Source organism: Rattus norvegicus, chromosome 1 (assembly GCF_021556685.1).
Source record: "Rattus norvegicus strain SHRSP/BbbUtx chromosome 1, alternate assembly SHRSP_T2T, whole genome shotgun sequence".
NCBI lineage: Eukaryota > Metazoa > Chordata > Mammalia > Rodentia > Muridae > Rattus > Rattus norvegicus.
Genome location: NC_141534.1, coordinates 60,445,157 through 60,464,421, shown reverse-complemented (window position 1 = coordinate 60,464,421; position 19,265 = coordinate 60,445,157). Strand labels below are relative to the sequence as shown.

At 45.6% G+C, this 19,265-nt stretch overlaps 1 protein-coding gene across 1 annotated transcript; it reads right to left on the bottom strand.

Moving 5' to 3' along the window:
* Nucleotides 1–682: 682 nt before the first annotated feature.
* Nucleotides 683–5,729, bottom strand: LOC148007058 (sperm motility kinase Y-like). The gene is made up of 3 exons (XM_087598961.1): nucleotides 5,641–5,729; nucleotides 2,553–4,145; nucleotides 683–1,819 (listed from the first exon to the last, which is right to left on the bottom strand). Exons 1-2 carry the CDS (start codon nucleotides 5,642–5,644, stop codon nucleotides 2,596–2,598), a joined length of 1,554 nt encoding a protein of 517 aa, XP_087455087.1. The 5' UTR covers nucleotides 5,645–5,729; the 3' UTR covers nucleotides 683–1,819; nucleotides 2,553–2,595.
* Nucleotides 5,730–19,265: the final 13,536 nt, after the last annotated feature.

The window sequence follows — 19,265 nt, the reverse complement described above, 5'->3', positions numbered from 1 at the left end:
TTGCCCTTCTGGCCTTAGACAGTTCTACAGTGGTGTCTATGGTTAAGTGCCAGGCAGTGAGAACCCAGGAGTGACATTCAGAGGTACACAGTATGACCAGCAGGTGAGGTGCTCCTGGGGCCCAGTGTCCTGAGTGCAGGTCCTCAAACTTACAGCTGCCCACTCCAGCTGTGCCTGGGATGGAGCCAGTGCTACCAACTTAGGAAGCAGCTCAGGGAGTGTGCTTAGTATGTGCCCCATTGCTTCAGTGCATGACAAGATTGATCTGCAGGAGTAGCCAGGATTTTAGCCAGCACGCGTTCTGTATCTGAGGAAGAACATGTCTTTAAGAACATCAATATGCTCACCTCTAGCACATATCAGCTTTATATATCAAAGATATCATAATAAAGCTGTTTAAAACATAAAAAGTTATAAGGTAGCTCAAGGGTAGGATTACTGACCCTGAGTATTATATCTAATTACACACACACACACACACACACACACACACACACACACACAACACAGAAAGAGCTACAAAAGTTGGAAAAATAAACGAATCTTAAAAATATATAAATAAATGTATAATTATTAAAATCTATATGAGAGTCAATGTTTATCACCCAGCATTGAGGAAGGGGCTTAGAGAAATGAATTATCCCTCTCCAACCTCAAAAAACATACGCACACACACAATCAATGACATGTGTAATTATACCAGGAAATACCCGTATTTTATACAATGCCATAATCGAAAGTAAGAACCATCTTTTTTGTTAAGGGTTGCCAATACATTCTATTTCCAAGGTGTGTGCAGCTGTGCCAGTCTTCTTCACTATGGGATGGAAGAGGTCCCTGACCTGTGAGCCTAGAGGTGAGCAGGGGACCTTTGCTCCATTCTGAGACTGAGAAAGGCAGGATGCCCACACAAGGGTCCATAGCAGGGAAGGTTTTCAAGCTATGGATAGTCATGGAAAAGCCTATACCAGGCACACAGTTAGCAGTGATGTGTTTGCAGGGAGTCCAAGGAACCAGCTTTGTACTGATGCAGGTGGGCAAGCATTTATCATCCACCTCCCACTCTGACAGCAATGAGAGTATTGCTTAAGTTTTATTTCATAGATTTGATCCCTGACCAAAATACCAAAAACTCCACCCCAAAGACTGCACCCTTAATGATGTAGCAAATAGAATAGTGGATGCTAGGCCAGGAACCTTTGACTCTTCTAATACCATTGTGTATTTCCGAGCAAGGAAGGAGAGCTATCAATGGACAGCAGTCTGTTTCCCCACGAGTACTCTACCACTGAGTTAGTAGCCTTAGCCCTCCTCACCTCTAGGAAAAGGGTGTCAATAAGTTGTCCAAGCTCATCTTAAACTCATGATGTAGACCAGGCTAGCCTTGAAGTTATGATCCCCCTACCTCCTGTGTGTCTTGAGTGTCTGGTATTACAGGCCCGTTTCTCTATGGATTAGTAGCCCATGGAAGAGTCCATGATCCCATGACCCTCTAGTTCTCACCCTGTGGAAGCTATTGACCTAAGGGGGAGATGGAGTCCATCTGAAGGGATGGGTCAACAAGACAACTCTGTAGAGTGTGGAACTCATCGTTCATATTGGGTCCATGCTGGGAAGAGGAGAAATCAAGAGGAGGGAGGAGGCTTGGTGTTGGGGAATCCTCCTCTTCCTCCTCCTCCTCCTTCTGCTGCTAATGCTGCTGGCGCTATTGCTGTTTCTCCTCTTGGTGCTGTAGCTTCTGCTGGTGTCTTTTCCTTGGCCATGTGTCTGAAATCACCTCCTGTTTATACTCAGGACATGACAGAATTTCAATATGGCACTGTGAGAGAAAAAAAGTCAATTTATTCTAAGCAAAAATCTTATGCGATAGAATACTTAGATTACCATTTGGAGCTTTGATTGCCTTATTATTTTATTAAATCTTCTCTTCTACTTCTCATTTAGATTTTTGAAAGAAATCATTTAGAAATGTTACATATATATATATATATATATATATATATATATGTAACAATATATATCAGTTGCTAGGTCTTAGGAATGAAAAAATCAGTATGCAAAACAATATGCATGCATGCAGGATTCTGACCATCAACAATAACCCACAAAGTAGGTTGTTGATACTTATTCAGTGACAAACCTTGTTATTAATTTTAAGGCTTAATGGAGTGGGATGTTACATTTGAAAACATAAGACTCTGTTCTGCAGCACTTGTGATTGATGACCACATGTGCTAGAACCAGTAGCCCATGGATGAGTCCATGAGCCCATGAATCTCTAGTCCTCACCCTGTGGGAGCTATTGGCCTAAGGGGGAGCTGTAGTCCATCTGAAGGGATGGGTCAACAAGAAAACTCTGTAGAGTGGGGAATTCATATTGAGTCCCTGCTGGGAAGAGGAGAAATCAAGAAGAGGGAGAAGGCTTGGTGTTGGGGAAACCTCATAAAAGAACTTAGAGAAGATACAAGGTAAGAATTGTGGGGAAAATGGAAACCAGAGACAGAGGAAGGACCAGCATAGAGCAAACTAGAAAGGACAAAGCACGAAGGTACCTGGGCTGTGCCTGCTGCTTGTTATCTGGACTCTCGCTGTGGCTCATTTCTGGGGTGAGATTCTGTTCTGCCCCAGGCAAGGTTTCTTTCTCCTTGGCAAGCAGCAACAAAGCTTTATCAGGGCATTTGCTATATTCCTGGTCCACCCCTTAAAACCTCTGTGCCGGACCCTGCTGGAGATGGGCTCATCCTCTAATGGGGCTCTGTGGGAGAGTAGATTATCTTCTTTTATTTCCTTGTTGCTACTCTTCTCACTGAAGATGCTTGTTGTTTGAATGTATGGGACACTCATGGCACATTTGTGATAGTGGTCCTGTGTAGGTGTTATCGGTAGTGGCCTGAGACGACCAGCCACAGTGGACCTTCTTCCTCCTTTTGTATGAACCTTCTGGCCATAATGAGATACGTGACCTTGGGAGAATGACACCTGCAAGGTGTCAAGGACTGGCAGGCTTCCACTCCTCTTTCTTTGTAATCTAAAAGCACCTGCAGGATCAAGGCTAGGAAATGGGGCTGCAATGGGACTCACTTGCTGTGCCTGGGCTGTGCAGCCATTCCCCGGGAGAGCCTGCTGTTGTAGGAAGCAATAAGTTGCCATTTCCTCATTATATTTTCTTTTTATTAGGGAGTATTTTATTACAGAGGCTTGAAATCCCATGCATTTCATCGCACCCAAAATTTCAGGGTCTGGCCTGAGGGGAAGCGGTTCTTCACAACGAACTGTGAACCCCTTCCCGTGTTCTTTGAACCAGGTATGTTTCATCACCTCGCTGGCTGTTGGTCTATACATTGGATTTACTGTTAGTAATTGACTAAGGAGGTTCTCCAGTTCTTCTGAAACCCCACAGGGGGCAGGATACACCCCTGCAACAACTTGTTTTTGTAATTCTTGGATGATCACAGAATCAAATGGGAGCTTTCCCACTACCATATAATACAAGACCACTCCTATTGTCCACATATCATTCTTCATCCCGTCATACAGAAGTCCAAGGAAGTGTTCCGGGGAACCAAAAGAATACGCACCGCAGTGCTGGTTTAGCATTTGTCCAGGTTGTGTTTCGGTGCTAAGCCCAAAGTCGATGACTTTGACCTTTTTGTCTTTATCAATCATTATATTGTCCACTTTCAGGTCTCGGTGAACAATCCCCTTTCCATGGCAGTAGTTCACTGCTGATAATATCTGTTCAAATATTTGCTGGGCCTCATCCTCCTCTACTTGCCCTGACTCTCTGATGTACTGGTAGAGTTGTTGGCCTTCCACCAGCTCCATTATGAGGTATATTCTAGTTTTGTTTTCAATGACTTGTAAGAGAGAAACAATGTTGGGGTGGTTGATCTTTCTCATTATGTTTGCTTCTGTCATGGCTGGCCGGAACCACTGCTTGTTCTTTCGGAGAACTTTGACCGCCACTGGGGTTCCTGTGAGCTGGTGGTGGGCCAGGAGGACCTTGGCATGGCTTCTTTTTCCAATAGTCTTAAGTACTTTATATTGGGAATGAAAGGTTCCCTCCTGAGAGATACTGGGATCGGGACTAGAAGGTGGTAACTCCTCCTCAGTCTCTGTAGGCATTTTATCAGTACTAATGCTACCTAAAAATAACAAACAAATGGAATCAAATAATGAAAAAGATGGAGCAATTCAGGAACTAAAATTACACATGTGGAACCTAAAAGAAACAAACGAAACAAAAAAAAAATAATAACAAAGAAAAGACTAGACTAGAAAAATAGAGTAAAATTATGAACAGGGGGAAATATGAAGAATCATAAGTAAACGCCACCCAAATGACCATCCCCAAAAGAGAAAGCGAAGAGCACACAAATACTAAACGTAATGATGAAAATAAAAATCGTCATACTACATTAGGATTGGGCGGCCAAAGCTGATCAATACTGTGAATGGATTGTTTGAAGAAAAAGGTCAGATGAAAGAAATGAGAGGAGAAAGACTGAGTATAAGACAAAACAAACAAATGTAAAAAGCCAACACTTAAGGGAAAACTCCATTGAATTTCAGGACCTAGTGATCCACAAAAATCCACAACTCTCCAGAGCAAAATACTGAAAATTAAAATTAACCAACCACAAGGAATAAGCCAGTTAAATATCAGTGAATAGTAAACCTTAAACAAAGGCCGAAGAGTCAAAGTGTCACAAAGGGCAAATTTGTATCAAGTCTAAGCCAATGATTGCTTGTACTCAATAAATAGAGAAACAGGAATAATGTAAAAGGATGAAACCGCAGGGCATTGAAAATGGAGATAGAGTTAATCATCCGACTGCAGAACCGTAAATAATCAAAGCAGTAATATAGCATGTGAGAACATAAAAACCACCACCAAAATGAATCCAGCAATCCATAATAAATAAATAAATAAATAAATAAATAAATAAATAAATAAATAAAACAAAACCACAATAAGGAAATAGCCAGTGGTCTTGAGAATATATGGCCTAATTCTATCTCTTAAACACATAGAAAAAAATGAATCCATAAATAAGCAGCCAGCAGTGTACGTAGGCCTTTAATCTGATATTATGGGGTTGGCATATCAAATTACTGGGAGCCACTGGAGAGCCAAGACAGGTACTTGTGCAGTTGCAGGCCAGTGAGAGAGCCTGTCTTGAAAATGAGGTTGAGGACCTGCCTCAGGAACAGGAGCCAGGGTGATTTCTAGCCTCTACACTCTTTTGCACTGAGGTGCAGGTAATATAGATACAAGGGGCAAAAGGGGATGGGCACGTGCGTGCACACACAAACACACACACACACACACACAGGCACACACACAGACAAACACCCAGATTCATACAAAACACACTCACGTAGGAACAGGCACACACATACTTACACACAAGTAAACCTGGAAAAATGCACATCACAGACACACACACACACACACACACACACACGGACACACACACACACAAAAGAAGTGGTACACACATACAAACATACACACAAACAAACCTGTAAACTCACACACTCCTACATATACTGACAAACACACAAGCGAAAGTGTACACACACTCACACACAGGCAAATCTGTCAGCACACACTCTCTTACACACACTGATACTTACACATATACACAGTACAGTAAAATCCAATACAACCACACACAGCTCACAAGATACAAACAAGTCGCAGAGGGCTCCACTCCACACCTCCTCTCAAAGCACTCAAAGAAATCCAGGCCTGGCTACAGCTTAACATCTGTTGGCTGGGACGCCTCACAGTCGCTCCTCATTAGGTCACAATAGGACCTGTCATGACATGGTTGGGAAGGGCTTCAAGGCTCTGGCTTCTGTGGGCTGTGGAGAGATTTAAGGCTTTTAGAAATCAAAGCCTGTAAGATGTTTACCTCTCCTCGGTTCTCTGTTTTGAATGTTTTCTATGCCTCCTGCTTCAAAGTCGTCATGTCTACACTCAGGGTGTCACTTTTTCATTGAATTCTGAATGATTAGCCTCAAACTGATGGTACACTGTTAAAAAAAAAAACAAAGCTGTGTTTCTAAACTGACCCATCAAGATGACACTGATTTCATAAATCCTCAGAAAGGCTCTAGGATATCATCAAACACCTGAGACAAAGCTGCAGGGATAGGCAGAGCACTTGCCTCCCAAGGGTAAGGAATTGAGTTTCAATCCCCAAAACCCCCATCAATGTTGGATGCATCAGCAAAGCCCATAAGCTCAACATCTGTGGAGTGGGGAGGGGTTGGGGCTTGAAGACAGGTGGTCTGACATGCAGGCGTGAGGACATGTCAGAGGATGGCCTCTGACAGGACATGGGGTAGTGGTATGCATGGACACCTAGGCACATAAGGGGGTATGCATACACAGGCAGACACTTCCTATCACACAGAGGTTGGCATGATGTATAGAAAACCAAGTCCATCCTGAGTGTAGGGCTCACTTTAAATATTAAGGTCCAGTGATGGAAGAGGCATGTATGAGGACAAGGACCTCTGTGCAACCTGGGGCCAGAAGGAACAGAGTGGCTATGCTGACACAGTTGAAATGAATTCTCAATAACAGTCTGTGACAGCCAGGTCACAGGACCCAGTCTGCTGTGTTATTTGTGAGCAGCCAGTGCAGCCAGAAGCTAACTATTGAGCACTGACTGGCCCAAGCCCAGAAAGGGTCTCTGTTTCTCAGAGTGCTGGGGGCAGTGCAGTGTGTAGCACTTTCCTTCTGAAGACTCTTCTGGGGTTTGGAGTCCCCTGTAGAGGACTCTCATGGCTGCAGACACTAAGCCTGGGAGGAAAGATCCTCATCTGTAGAGTTCACTGAAAGGCCTGAGAGCAGAAAAGGAAAGAAACAGGAAAATGTGCCACCTCTGCTCACTGTGGTTCAGCTTCTGCCTTTGCAGCTGAGCTCAGGTGCCCTGGAGTTTTCCCTAGCCTGAGTCAGTGATCTCAAGTTTAAGTCCCTACTTCCTGGATTGTAGTATCAAACAAAGCACAGTTTCAGGCAAGAAAAGCTGTGAACACCATCTAGACATTGTTGTCTACATTTGAGGGGGACTGTTGAGCCCCAAAGGGAGCAAGGGTTACAAGGTCAGGTATTATAGGAATGGCCAGGGTTGGAATCCAAGTTCCAATCTCCTTTGCTCTCGGCAGAGGGTAGGCCTGGCAATTGGTTCCTGCTGTGTACATGGGGAGAATCAAAGGGTCTTATGGGATCGCTGGCACAGACCTGCCCAAGCATGGCTTAGGGAGCCTCACACCAACTCAATATTTGATGTGTTCCCAGTTTTGTCTACCACCCTCAGCTGTGTGCCATTTTCCCTGCCTCCAGCAATGGACCCTAAATATCTTCCTATAAAAGGCGATCAAGGAGGAGTTGAACAAGGACAGGTGGGGCTCTGTGGGGAGGTTCACATGGGCTAACACATTAGAGGGCCACAGAACCTGGATTGATGCTGGATGGACACCCTCCTCTGACATCCAACAGAGAGATCTTCACAGAGATCAAGAGAAGGCTTCTCTGAATAGCTGTGCAGAGCACCTCCGATTCATGGACTTAGGACTGACACCCATAGGATGCTTTTGAGGAGCCAATTGTGATTCAAGGGCTCATTTGCCTGGGCCCATGTGCCTCTAGAGATGAGCCCAGGACTTGGCTGTGGCTGGTTATGGGGTCAGATCAGAGGATGGGTGGGGGCTTGTTCTTGGCTCCTGGGAGTAGAGCAATTTGTCTTTCCCTGCCCCTACTTTTTTTGCTTTTTTTTCCTTGGCATAAGGAGGGACTGGAAGAAGTCTGTCTATGGGGAGTGAGGCTGGCTGGGAAACTTCTCGCTGTTCTACATTGTCATGCAGCTGGGGGCTTGGGGTTGTTGGCAGGATAACCACTGCACCATTCCAGTCTGCTTCTCTCCACTTTATCCATGCATCCCTGTCCCAGGGCTGGGAGACCTGGATACAAAAGTCCCACCTGTAGCTTCCAGTCCAGGGATGGAGTCCCTCAGTGAATGGATTCCAGATGGTTCTGTGTAAAGCAGCATCGAACAGGGTAGTTACTGAACATGTAGGTACATGCAGGAGGATACTGCACTGCACCACCCACATTTAATATAAAACCAATCCTCATGCTCAGGTACTAATTGGTTCTTTTTATACCTTTCACCATTTTTGCTATTCACTGTACTGTTAAGGGTGAATTTTCATTGTTTCACTTCTGCAAAGAGACAGAGTTTAGCATTGGAGACTCCCTACAGCCTGGCTGGAAGGGAGGCCTACACCCATGTGTCCTTCTAGGAAAAAGCTCTTTCATAGGATGCCTCCCTGAGTCCCAGGATGTGTGGAGGGCTCTGTGCCCTACCCAGGGTTGACCTCAGTATATTAACGGGAGCAGAGGCTTCTCTCTGATAGAACAGTACCACCCCCCTGCAAGATGTCTATGATGGTTTGTATATGCTTAGCTCAGGGAGTGGCAATATTAGGAGGCTTGGTCTTGTTAAAGTAGGTGTGTCACTGTGGGCATGGGCTTTAAAACCCCTTTCCTATCCACATGCAAGCCAATCTTCCCCAAGCAGCCTTCAGATGAATATGTAGACCTCTCACTTACTCTGGCACCATGACTGCCTGGATGCTGCCATGCTCCCAGCTTGATGATACTGGACTGAGTCTCTGAACCTGCAATCCTGTGTCCATTAATGTTGTCCTCATAAGAGCTGCATTGGTCATGGTGTGTCTGTTCTCAGCAGTAAACCCCTAACTGAGACAATGTCAATGTTCCCTGCTCCAGCTTCCTGGCTATAGAAGCTTCACACATGAGCGGCATTCTCTTGGGATATGGGCCTAATAGGCTCCAGGCTGTCTGCTTGATCTGAGAGTGTTAGGACATCCTGCTCCTAAGGGCATTGTTACTGTTCCCATGCAATACTGTGAAAACATCAGCAGGCTCATGCTTTCTTACCCCACTGAACACAATGCTGCCTTTTCCAGGAGTGGATCCAACAGCTCTCAGAACCTCCTCAGGAACTATGTGTTACCCAAGGATTACCTGCACTTGCTTACACACCCCTATTCCGTGTCCTGAAAACTTTTCAAAGCCCATTCATCTGAGACTGGTGAGTTCAGGACAGTAGTCCCAAGTGTCTTGTCCTACGCTGACAGTTCATTCTCATGAGGCATCACTTACCCTTGACAGAGGATTTTTCCAAGGGGCATTGGATGTGCAGGAGAATTGTGTGTGCTGACTCCTGTCAGATCAGCACAGGATAGCATCAAGGCCCCATTTGCTCTTGATTTTGGAACTCATGGTCTTGGCACTGTCTTGTTGGTATTTAGGTCCCTGTCAGTCCCTAATTGAATTTTAGCATGGGATCCCAGGGCAGTTGTCTACAAAGATATTCCTAGTATGGGCCACATCTTCACCTTGCCAGACATAAAGCACAACCAAACACCAGACAGGCAGAGAACCCTCAGGGGCTGGAACTGGCATGTTCAAACACTCTGGCTTGACCTTGGCCAGCACAGATTCAGAGAACATCTTCTATGTAGGAAGATCTCCTTCCTCCTCTCAGAGTTTAGGACATCTAGAGGTAGGCTAAGGTGCTGGCACAATGTGAGCAGAGGCAGCACTCTGGGCTTGTTCAGTGTCAAAGCCTCCCTGCCACCCGTGTGTCACAGTCACAGCAGCCCATCTCATGAGAATTCTAGGGCTGCTGATATCCTGGATGAATAATCCATGTTCTGCTGCTAGTTTCTTTGCTTCCACATGGACAACTGAGAGAAGGGATTGATTAAGTGTAGGTGAGGAAGCCCTGCTAATATCTACTTGGTGTTACCAAAGACAATGGGTTCTGACTGGCAAGATCTTTGAATTAGATTTGAAAAATGCCACCTAGGAACAGTTAGTAGGTACTCTCAGGAAGGTGCAGCATGGTGGGCACAATGGGTCAGGATCCCTGAGGCTGGTGCAGTGGGACAGGGTCGTTGGGGCAGGTAAAACTGAGTAGGAATCGTGAGCCAGGATCAACCGGGCAGGGACCCTGGTTCAGTTACAACAGAGCAGGAATCCTGGGGGAGATGCAAGGGGGCATGAGTCCTGGGGAAGGGATCTTGTAGTTGTGGGCCTGTGGCATGTGCAACTGGCAGGGACCCTGGGGCAGGTGCACTGTGACGTGCACCCAAGCTGGAATGTTCAGACAGGTGTGTGTTTGCTTCATGCAGCTGCTCTCTGATGTAGAGAACACTGGCAACTGCCCCAGAGGGGATTTTGGGAACTCTTTCCAAGAATCCCTTAGCTCCTAACTGAGAAGCTATACATTCCACAGATGGACCTTTATTGAGATGAGCAGATTCTAAGGGAGCTGCCTTGAATGAACAGCCAAAGAAAGCAGAAATGAAGAACAAGCAATTGCAGCAGACATGTTCAGTGTGTTTTCGACCAGAAAAGTAGGAAAGGAAGAAACTGATTAAGTCAAATCACTTCTCTGTCTATCCATCCATCCATCCATCCATCCATCCACCCACCCACCCACCCATCCATCCATCCATCCATCCATCCATCCATCCATCCATCCATCCATCCATCTATCCATCCATCCATCAATTTCCCTGAGGGAAGTCAGCTTTTCTTTCTGAGAAGGTCAAAGCAGCGCTCCCTTGTGGTGACAATGAGGATTGCAGGCAGTGAGATAAGTGGGTATTTATTTATTTATTTATTTATTTATTTATTTATTTATTTATTTCATGATCTGCGATAGACTGCCACTTGTGGCCAGTCCCCATCTGCATCAGCTGTACCATAAACCCAGTCTCACTGTGACACAGAAAAGGCCTAATTGGAAAGTTTGTCCTCTCTCTAAGCGACACTGTATAATAACATACTCTGGACTGCAGGTCAGTCAAGGTCTGTGTTTAGGAGACTTGTGGAGAGATGAATGTCTGTGAGTCTGGCCTTAGACTCTGTGGAGGGCTCAGGTCACCTGACTGTCCTGAACTTTCCCACTGTGATTTATTTCCCTCCTACAGAGCCAGACACCTGAGCAACTGAATTTCCTGGTTATCCCCTAATCCTCTTACACTGTGTAGTATGTTCAATCTCAGGGAGGGCCTGGGAATCTGAGAGACACCACTGAGGCCTCTGGTCCTGGCTGACTCAACCTGAGGCTATTCTGTGTGTCTTCATTTTGCTCACCCTCCAGAGACCTCAAAAGTCAGCAGTGAGCTTGCTGAGAGGTCAGGAACCTCCATATTGGCCCAAGAGCAACTGTCCTCTTTTACAGGTTCATCCACAGAGCTTGTAATTCTGATTGGTGCAACAGTCAGGAAGAGTGAAAGATGTCATCTCCCAAGGACAATTGCTGTGCTAGTGGACACTGAGGAACTTCAGGGATCAAACCCTTCCCCATTCTTCTCCAGCCTCTCTTGTTCTTCGTTGAGATGTTTCCTGCAGATCTAAAAGATCCAGGCAATCCATGACATGGGTTTGAACATAATCTCGACATTTTATTCATTGCCTGATAACTAACACTAGGTAAAATTTATTTATTTATTCATTCATTCATTCACTCATTCAATCAATCATTTGTTATGCATACGTACAGGGTAGCTGTATTTAGAAAGACCAGAGAGGGCATCAGATGTCATTAGAGACATTTGTGAGCCTCCATGTGTTTGCTGGGATTTGAACTCAGGACCTCTGAAAGAGCATTCAGTGCTCTTAGCCACTTATCAATCTTTCCATTTTCCAGGCTAACTTTTTTACTTCCAATAATGTCTTCTTTATTCAGGTTACATCCTGATCCCAGTCACTCTCCCTCTTCCCTTCCCAGTCCCACCTTACAAATCCTTTCTACCATAATGCTCTCCCTTCTCTTTGGACAAGGGGAGAGTCCCTGGGTACCACACCACCCCGGGACATCTAGTCCCAAGTGGCCCGAGCACATTCTGCCCCACAGATTTACAATCAGGCAGTCCGGGTATGGAGAACAGATCCAATGGCAGGCAACACAGACAGACAGTCCTGGATCTACTTGTCAGATGACCCACATGGAACCAACTGCAGATAGCTAACCCGGCTCTGGGGGTTGGCCTGGACTCTGCTGTGTCTGCCGCTCATGCTCTCCTCCAAGTCTCTAACTGTCCCTAAATCTCCTTGACTGGCTGGTCAATCAGTCTTTACCAGTCTAGAGCCATTCTATAAACACAGAGCCCAGACTGTCCTCTGCCGACGTTTAACAGGGCTGCTGGTTTAGTGTCCTGGGTTCCCTATGGGGGTGCAAACTCAAGTTTCTTAGGTCCCTATGTGTCTGACAAAAAGCCTTTAGAACAAGGTAGATGTGAAGAAATCAGGAAATAAACTCCTGCAGTACTTCATGTCTACCACTGGAGGGCTCTACACTTTTCTGGTCCTGGTGTGCTACTCAGCAAACCCTCTCACTGGAAGGCTCTGTGCCTGAAGCAGAGAACCTCTGCTAAACACAATGTTACCAAGAAACTGGCTGTATCTTCATGGCAGCCTGTAGAAGATTCTCCACGACCCTGAGGACCCAATTGGGAAAACTTAGGTAGGCAGGGTGTGGGAGCCACCAGGGCTGTATGGAGACCTTACCCAGAATTTAATCTCCAGCTGTGCATTCCGATTAACATGACCCACACTCCTATGAAGGTCTCTGGGTGGCTCCTGATATGAGTTGGGGGAGGGGGGAGGACAAGGAAGCTGGGTCAAGACAGAAGCACTGTCCTTACTCACTGCGTCTGGGCTTGTTCCTGCCCTAACTGGGAAGCAGGAACCAAACACCCCCTCCTCATGGGACTGTCTGTGATGAGGCCAGCTGTGGATCTGAACTGTCAGCAAGAAAGACAGGAGCTGTATGTGCCACAAACCAGAGCACAGTGTCCCGCATAAGCCCATCTCTCAAATGATGCCATCTCCTCCCCAGAGTGGCTCCAGTCTGGGTTAGGAGTGGGTCATGTATTCTGAGCTCTCTGCTACTCCTGCAAACACAGCAATGGTGCCTTCTCATGCTCATCTATACTGAGCCTAGGGAGCAGCCAGAGGTCATACTCATGGGAATTCAGACTCAGTTCAATCTGCTATTCTGTAGCCCATGAGTCTGGACTCAACTTTAGTGGTCAAGGCCAGTGGTTTTTTTTTCCTGGACAAGACTTTGAGAATGTTAGTGACACATTGTATGCCCTTGGCTGGCCTTCACTCTAATAGCCCTGAGTGACCATTCCAGCCTGCACTCAGGGATTCAGATCAGCATTGGCCAGATCAGGCTCTTTGCTACCTGGTCCTATAGCTCACCTCCACTGTAGTTCATGTGTCCTGGCTGCTGCAGCTGCTCCAGAAGCTACCAGATGTCTTCCCACAGAATCCTGTAGTCCCTGTGGGCTCATCCACAGACATCTCACACTCTCCCTGCTGGGAGTTAGGCTGGATGTCTGCTGTGTGGGAGCTGCCTTGGCTTGTGGAGCAGAGTCAGAAGCAGCGGAGGAGATGTTGTCTGCTGCTCTTAATGTCCTCAGTGCCCAGGGCTTGCCTGTGGTGTGGTTGTGGTCCAGCTCCAGTTAATCACTGATATAAATTCAGCCTGTAGAAGCTGCGTACCCCATGAGGCACAGGGAGGACCATACCTGAGGGGGAACCTTGCAATCCAGGACCCTGTGGGGATCAGGGAATATTCCAGGTCCCCTCTCACGCAGGATGCAAGGCTAGGAGCTCTGTGTGCCCTGACACAGGGGCATGGGACCGTGACTCCCATGAAATGCTCCTTCATACCTATTACATCATCAGCTTTGAGAAGGTCTTCCTCAGTAAGAACATTCCACACTGCTTGCCTCTGCCATCTGGCTCTCTTTTCCAGGGCTGCATGCCCTCAGGAACATTGACATGTCTTCTATGAAAATTAATATTCTGTTAAATCATTTTGATAAACAGTTCTCAGCATGATATCTGTGTCCAGAAGTAGTCATCAGCAATTCTCACGGGGACAGGGAATCAAAATCTTCCCCCTGCTGTTCTTCCTCCTCTTTCTCCTCCTCTTCCTTCTCTTCCTCCTCCTCCTCTTCTTTCTCCTCCTCTCTTCATCTTCCTCCTCCTCCTCCTCATCCTACGCTCCTCGTTCTCCTCCTCCTGCTGCTGCTGTGCCTAATGCTGCTTCTGCTATTGTTGCTACTCCTGTTGCTGCTTTAGTTTCTGCTGGTGTCTTTTCCATTGCCATGTGTCTGAAATCACCTACTGTTTATACTGAGGACATGAAAGAATTTCCAGATGACACTGTGAAATAGACAAGACAATTTATTCCAAGCAAAAAAGACAGTGAGGTAGAATTCTTAGCTTACCATTTGGGGCTTTGATTTGCCTTACTATATTATAACTTCTTTTTTCTACTTCTCAGTTGAGGTCTTTGAAAGAAACCATTTAGAACTACTACCTATAAAATTCAATAGATCACTAGGTCTTAGGAACAAAAAAAAAACAGTATGCAAAACAATATGCATGCATGCAGGATTCTGACCATCAACTATAACCCACAAACTAGGTTGTTGATACTTATTCAATGACAAACCTTGTTAATTAGTTTTGAGGCTTAATGGAATGGGATGTTACATTTGAAAACATAAGACTGTGTTCTGCAGCACTTGTGATTGATGACCACATGTGAAAAGATCAGTAGCCCCTTCAGGAGTCCATGAGCCCATGAACCTCTTGTCCTCACCCTGTGGGAGCTATTGGCCTAAGGGGGAGCTGGAGTCCATCTGAAGGGATGGGCCAACTAGAAAACTCTGTAGAGTGTGGAACTCAACAATCCTATTGGGTCCCTGCTGGGAAGAGGAGAAATCAAGAAGAGGGAGAAGGCTTGGTGTTGGGGAAACCTCATAAAGAACTTAGAGCAGATACAAGGTAAGAATTGTGGGGAAATTGGAAACCAGAGACAGAGGAAGGACCAGCATAGAGCAAACTGAAAAGGACAAAGCACAAAGGTACCTGGGCTATGCCTGCTGCTTGTTCTCTGGTCCCTCCTTGTGGCTCATTTCTGGGGGGAGATTCTGTTCTGCCCCAGGCGAGGTTTCTTTCTCCTTGGCATGCAGCAACACAGCTTTATCAGGGCATTTGCTATATTCCTGGTCCACCCCTTAAAACCTCTGTGCCGGACCCTGCTGGGGATGGGCTTATCCTCTAATGGGGCTCTGTGGGAGAGTGGGTTGTCTTCTTTGATTTCCTTCTTGCTACTCTTCTCACTGAAGATGCTTGTTGTTTGAATGCATGGGACACTCACGGCACATTTGTGATAGTGGTCCTGTGTAGGTGTCACCGGTAGTGGCCTGAGAAGACCAGCCACAGTGGATCTTTTGCCTCCTTTTGGATGAGCATTCTGGCCATAGTGAGATACGTGACCATGGGAGGATGACACCCGCAGGGTGCCAAGGACTGGCAGGCTTCCACTCCTCTTTGGTCCTAATCTAAAAGCAGCAGCAGGATCAAGGCTAGGGAATGGGGCTGCAACGGGACTCACTTGCTGTGCCTGGGCTGTGCAGCCATCCCCCTGGAGAGCCTGCTTTTGTAGAAAGAAATAAGTTGCCATTTCCTCATTATATTTTCTTTGTTTTAAAGAGTGTTTTACTACAGAGGCTTGGAATCCAATGCTTTTCATGGCATCCAAAATGGCTGGGTCTGGTGTGAGGGGAAGCAGTTCTTCATAGGGACCTATCAATCCGTTCCAGTGTTCTTTGAACCAAGGGTGTTTCATCGCCTTTCTTGCTGTTGGTCTAAAGTTGGGATTTACCCTCAGTAATTTACTAAGGAGGTCCTCCAGTTCTTTTGAAACCCCACAGGGAGCAGGATATACCCCTGCCACTACTTGTCTTTGCAGTTCTTGGATGATCACTGAATCAAATGGGAGCTTTACCACTACCATACAGTACAAGACCACTCCTGTAATCCACATATCATTCTTCGGCACGTCATACCGATGGCCAAGGAGGAGTTCAGGGGAACCAAAAGAGTACGTGCCGCAGTGGTGGTTTAGCATTTTTCCAGGTTGAAATTGGGTGCTAAGCCCAAAGTCGATGACTTTGACCTTTTTGTTATCAATCATTATATTGTCCAGTTTGAGGTCTCGGTGAACAATCCCCTTTCCATGGCAGTAGCTCACTGCTGACAATATCTGTTCAAATATTTGCCGGGCCTCATCCTCCTCTATGTGCCCTGACTCTCTGATGTACTGGTAGAGTTGTTGGCCTTCCACCAGCTCCATTATGAGGTATATTCTCGTTTCCTTTTCAATAACTTGTATGAGAGACACTATGTTGGGGTGGTTGATCTTTCTCATTATGTTTGCTTCCATCATGGCTGGCTGGAACCACTGCTTGTCCTTTCGCAGAACTTTGACAGGCACCGGGGTTCCTGTGAGCCGGTGGTGGGCCAGGAGGACTTTGGCGTTGCCCCCTTGCCCAATTGTCCCCAATACTTGGTATTGGGAATGGAAGTTGCTCTCCTCAGAGATACTGGGCTCGGGTGTAGGGGTTGGTAACTCCTCCTCAGTCTGTAGGCATTTTATCAGTACTAATGCTACCTAAAAATAACAAAAATGGAATCAAATAATGAAAAAGATGGAGCAATATAGGAGCTAAAATTACACTTGTGGCACCTAAAAGAAACAAACAAAAGAAAAAAAAAAAACAAACAAAGACAAAGTAAAAACTAGACTAGAAAAATAGAGCAAAATTATGAAAAAGTTAAGGGGAAAATATGAAGAGTCATAAGTAAAAGCCACCCAAATAACCAACCCCAAAAGAGAAAGCCAAGAGCACACACATACTAAATGCAATGATGAAAATAAAAATCGTCATACTACAATAGGATTGGGCGGCCAAAGATGGTCAATACTATGAATAGATGTTCATTGAAGAAAAAAAAAAACAGATGAAAGAAACGAGAGGAGGAAGAATTAGTATAAGACAAAACAAACAAATATAAAAAGCCAACACTTAAGGGAAAACTCCATTGAATTTCAGGACCTAGTGATCCACAAAAATCCACAACTCTCCAGAGCAAAATACTGAAAATTAAAATTAACCAACCACAAGGAATAAGGCAGTTAAATATCAGTGAATAGTAAACCTTAAACAAATGCCGAAGAGTCAAAGTGTCACAAAGGGCAAATTTGTATCAAGTCTAAGCCAATGATTGCTTGTGCTCAATAAATAGAGAAACAGAAATAATGTAAAAGGATGAAACCGCAGGACATTGAAAATGGAGATAGAGTTAATCATCCGACTGCAGAACCGTAAATAATCAAAGCAGTAATATAGCATGTGAGAACATAAAAACCACCAAAAAATGAAACCAGCAATCCATAATAAATAAATAAATAAATAAAACAAAAAACAAAACCCCAATAAGGAAATAGCCAGTGGCGTGGCAATATGTGACCTAATTCTTTCTCTTGAAGTCATCCAAAAATCAATCAATCAATCAAGAAATAGGCAGCCAGCCATCTACATAGGCCTTTAAACTGATATTATGGGGTTGGCATACCAAATGCCTGGGAGCGACTGCTCAGCCAGCCCAGATACTTGGGCAGCTGCAGGCCAGTGAGAGAGCCTGTCTTGAAAATAAGGTTGAGAACCTACCTCAGGAACAGCAGCCGGGGTGACTTCTGGCCTCTACACTCTCTTGCACTGAGGTGCAGGTAATATAGATACAAGGGGCAAAAGGGGATGGGCACGTGCACACACAGTCACACAGACACACACACACACACACACACAGGCACTCACACAGGCACAGGCACACACACAGGCACACACACAGAAATACACAGAAGTGAACTTATACTCACACAAACTCTTACAAACACCCAGATTCACACAAAACACGCATACTTACACACAAGCAAAGCTTGAAAAACACACGTCAGACACATACACACATACACACAGGGATACACGTACGCACAAGAAGACATACACACATACAAACACATACACACATACAAACCTGTAAACTCACACACTCCTACATATACTGACAAACACACAGGCAAAAGTGTAGACACACTCACACACAGGCGAATCTGTCAACACACACTCTCTTACACACACTGATACATACACATATACACAGTACAGTAAAATTCGATACAACCACACACAGCTCACTAGATACAACCAAGTCGCAGAGGGCTCCACTCCACACCTCCTCTCAAAGCACTCAAAGAATTCCAGGCCTGGCAACAGCTTAATATGTGTTTGCTGGGCCGCCTCACAATCGCTCCTCATGAGGTCACAATAGGACCTGTCAACATGGTTGGGAAGGACTCTGAGACCGTGGCTTCTATGGGCTATGGAAAGACTTTAGGCTGTTAGAAATAAAACCCTGTAAGATGTTTAGCTGTCCCTAGTTCTCTGTTTTGAATGTTTACTCTGCATCCTGCTTTAAAGTCCTCATGTCTACACTCAGGGTGTCACGTTATCTTTGAATTCTGAAGGATTAGCCTCAAACTGATGGTATAGTTTTCTTTTTTTAAAGACAAAGCTGTTTCTAAACTGACCCATCAAGAGGACACTGTTCTCATAAGTCCTCAGAAAGGCTCTATGTTATCATCAAACACCTGAGACAAAGCTGCAGGACTAGGCAGAGACTTGAGTTTGAATCCCCCAAACGCCTAATGGATGTATCAGCAAAGCTCATAAGCTTTCTCTGTGGAGAAGTTAACATGGACCAACAGATTAGAGGGCCAGAGCCCCAACCCATGCTGGGTGGACACTCTCCTCTGACATCCAACACAGAGATCTTTGTACAGAGATCAGGAGAAGGCTTCTCTGAATAGCTGTGCAGAGCACCTCAGGCTCAGGGACTCAGGACTGACACCCATAGAATGCTGTAGAGGAACCCTTTGTGATTCAAGGGCTCATCTGCCTGGGTCCCTGAGCCTCTAGAGATGATCCCAGGACTGGGCTGTCTCTGCTTATGGGCTCAGACAGGGAGGTGCCAGGGGGTTTGCCCTTGGCTCCTGGGAGTAGAGCAGTTTTTCTTTCCCTGTCCCTGCTTTTTGAACTTTTCTTTCCTTGGGAAAATGGAAGGACTGGAAGAAGTCTGGCTATGGAGAGTGAGGCTGGCTGGGAAACTGCTCGCTGTTCTCCATTGTCATCCTGCTGGGGATTTGGAGTTGTTGGCAGGTTAGTCTCTCGACCATTCCAATCTGCTTCTCTCCATTTAATCCATGCATCTCTGTCTCTTC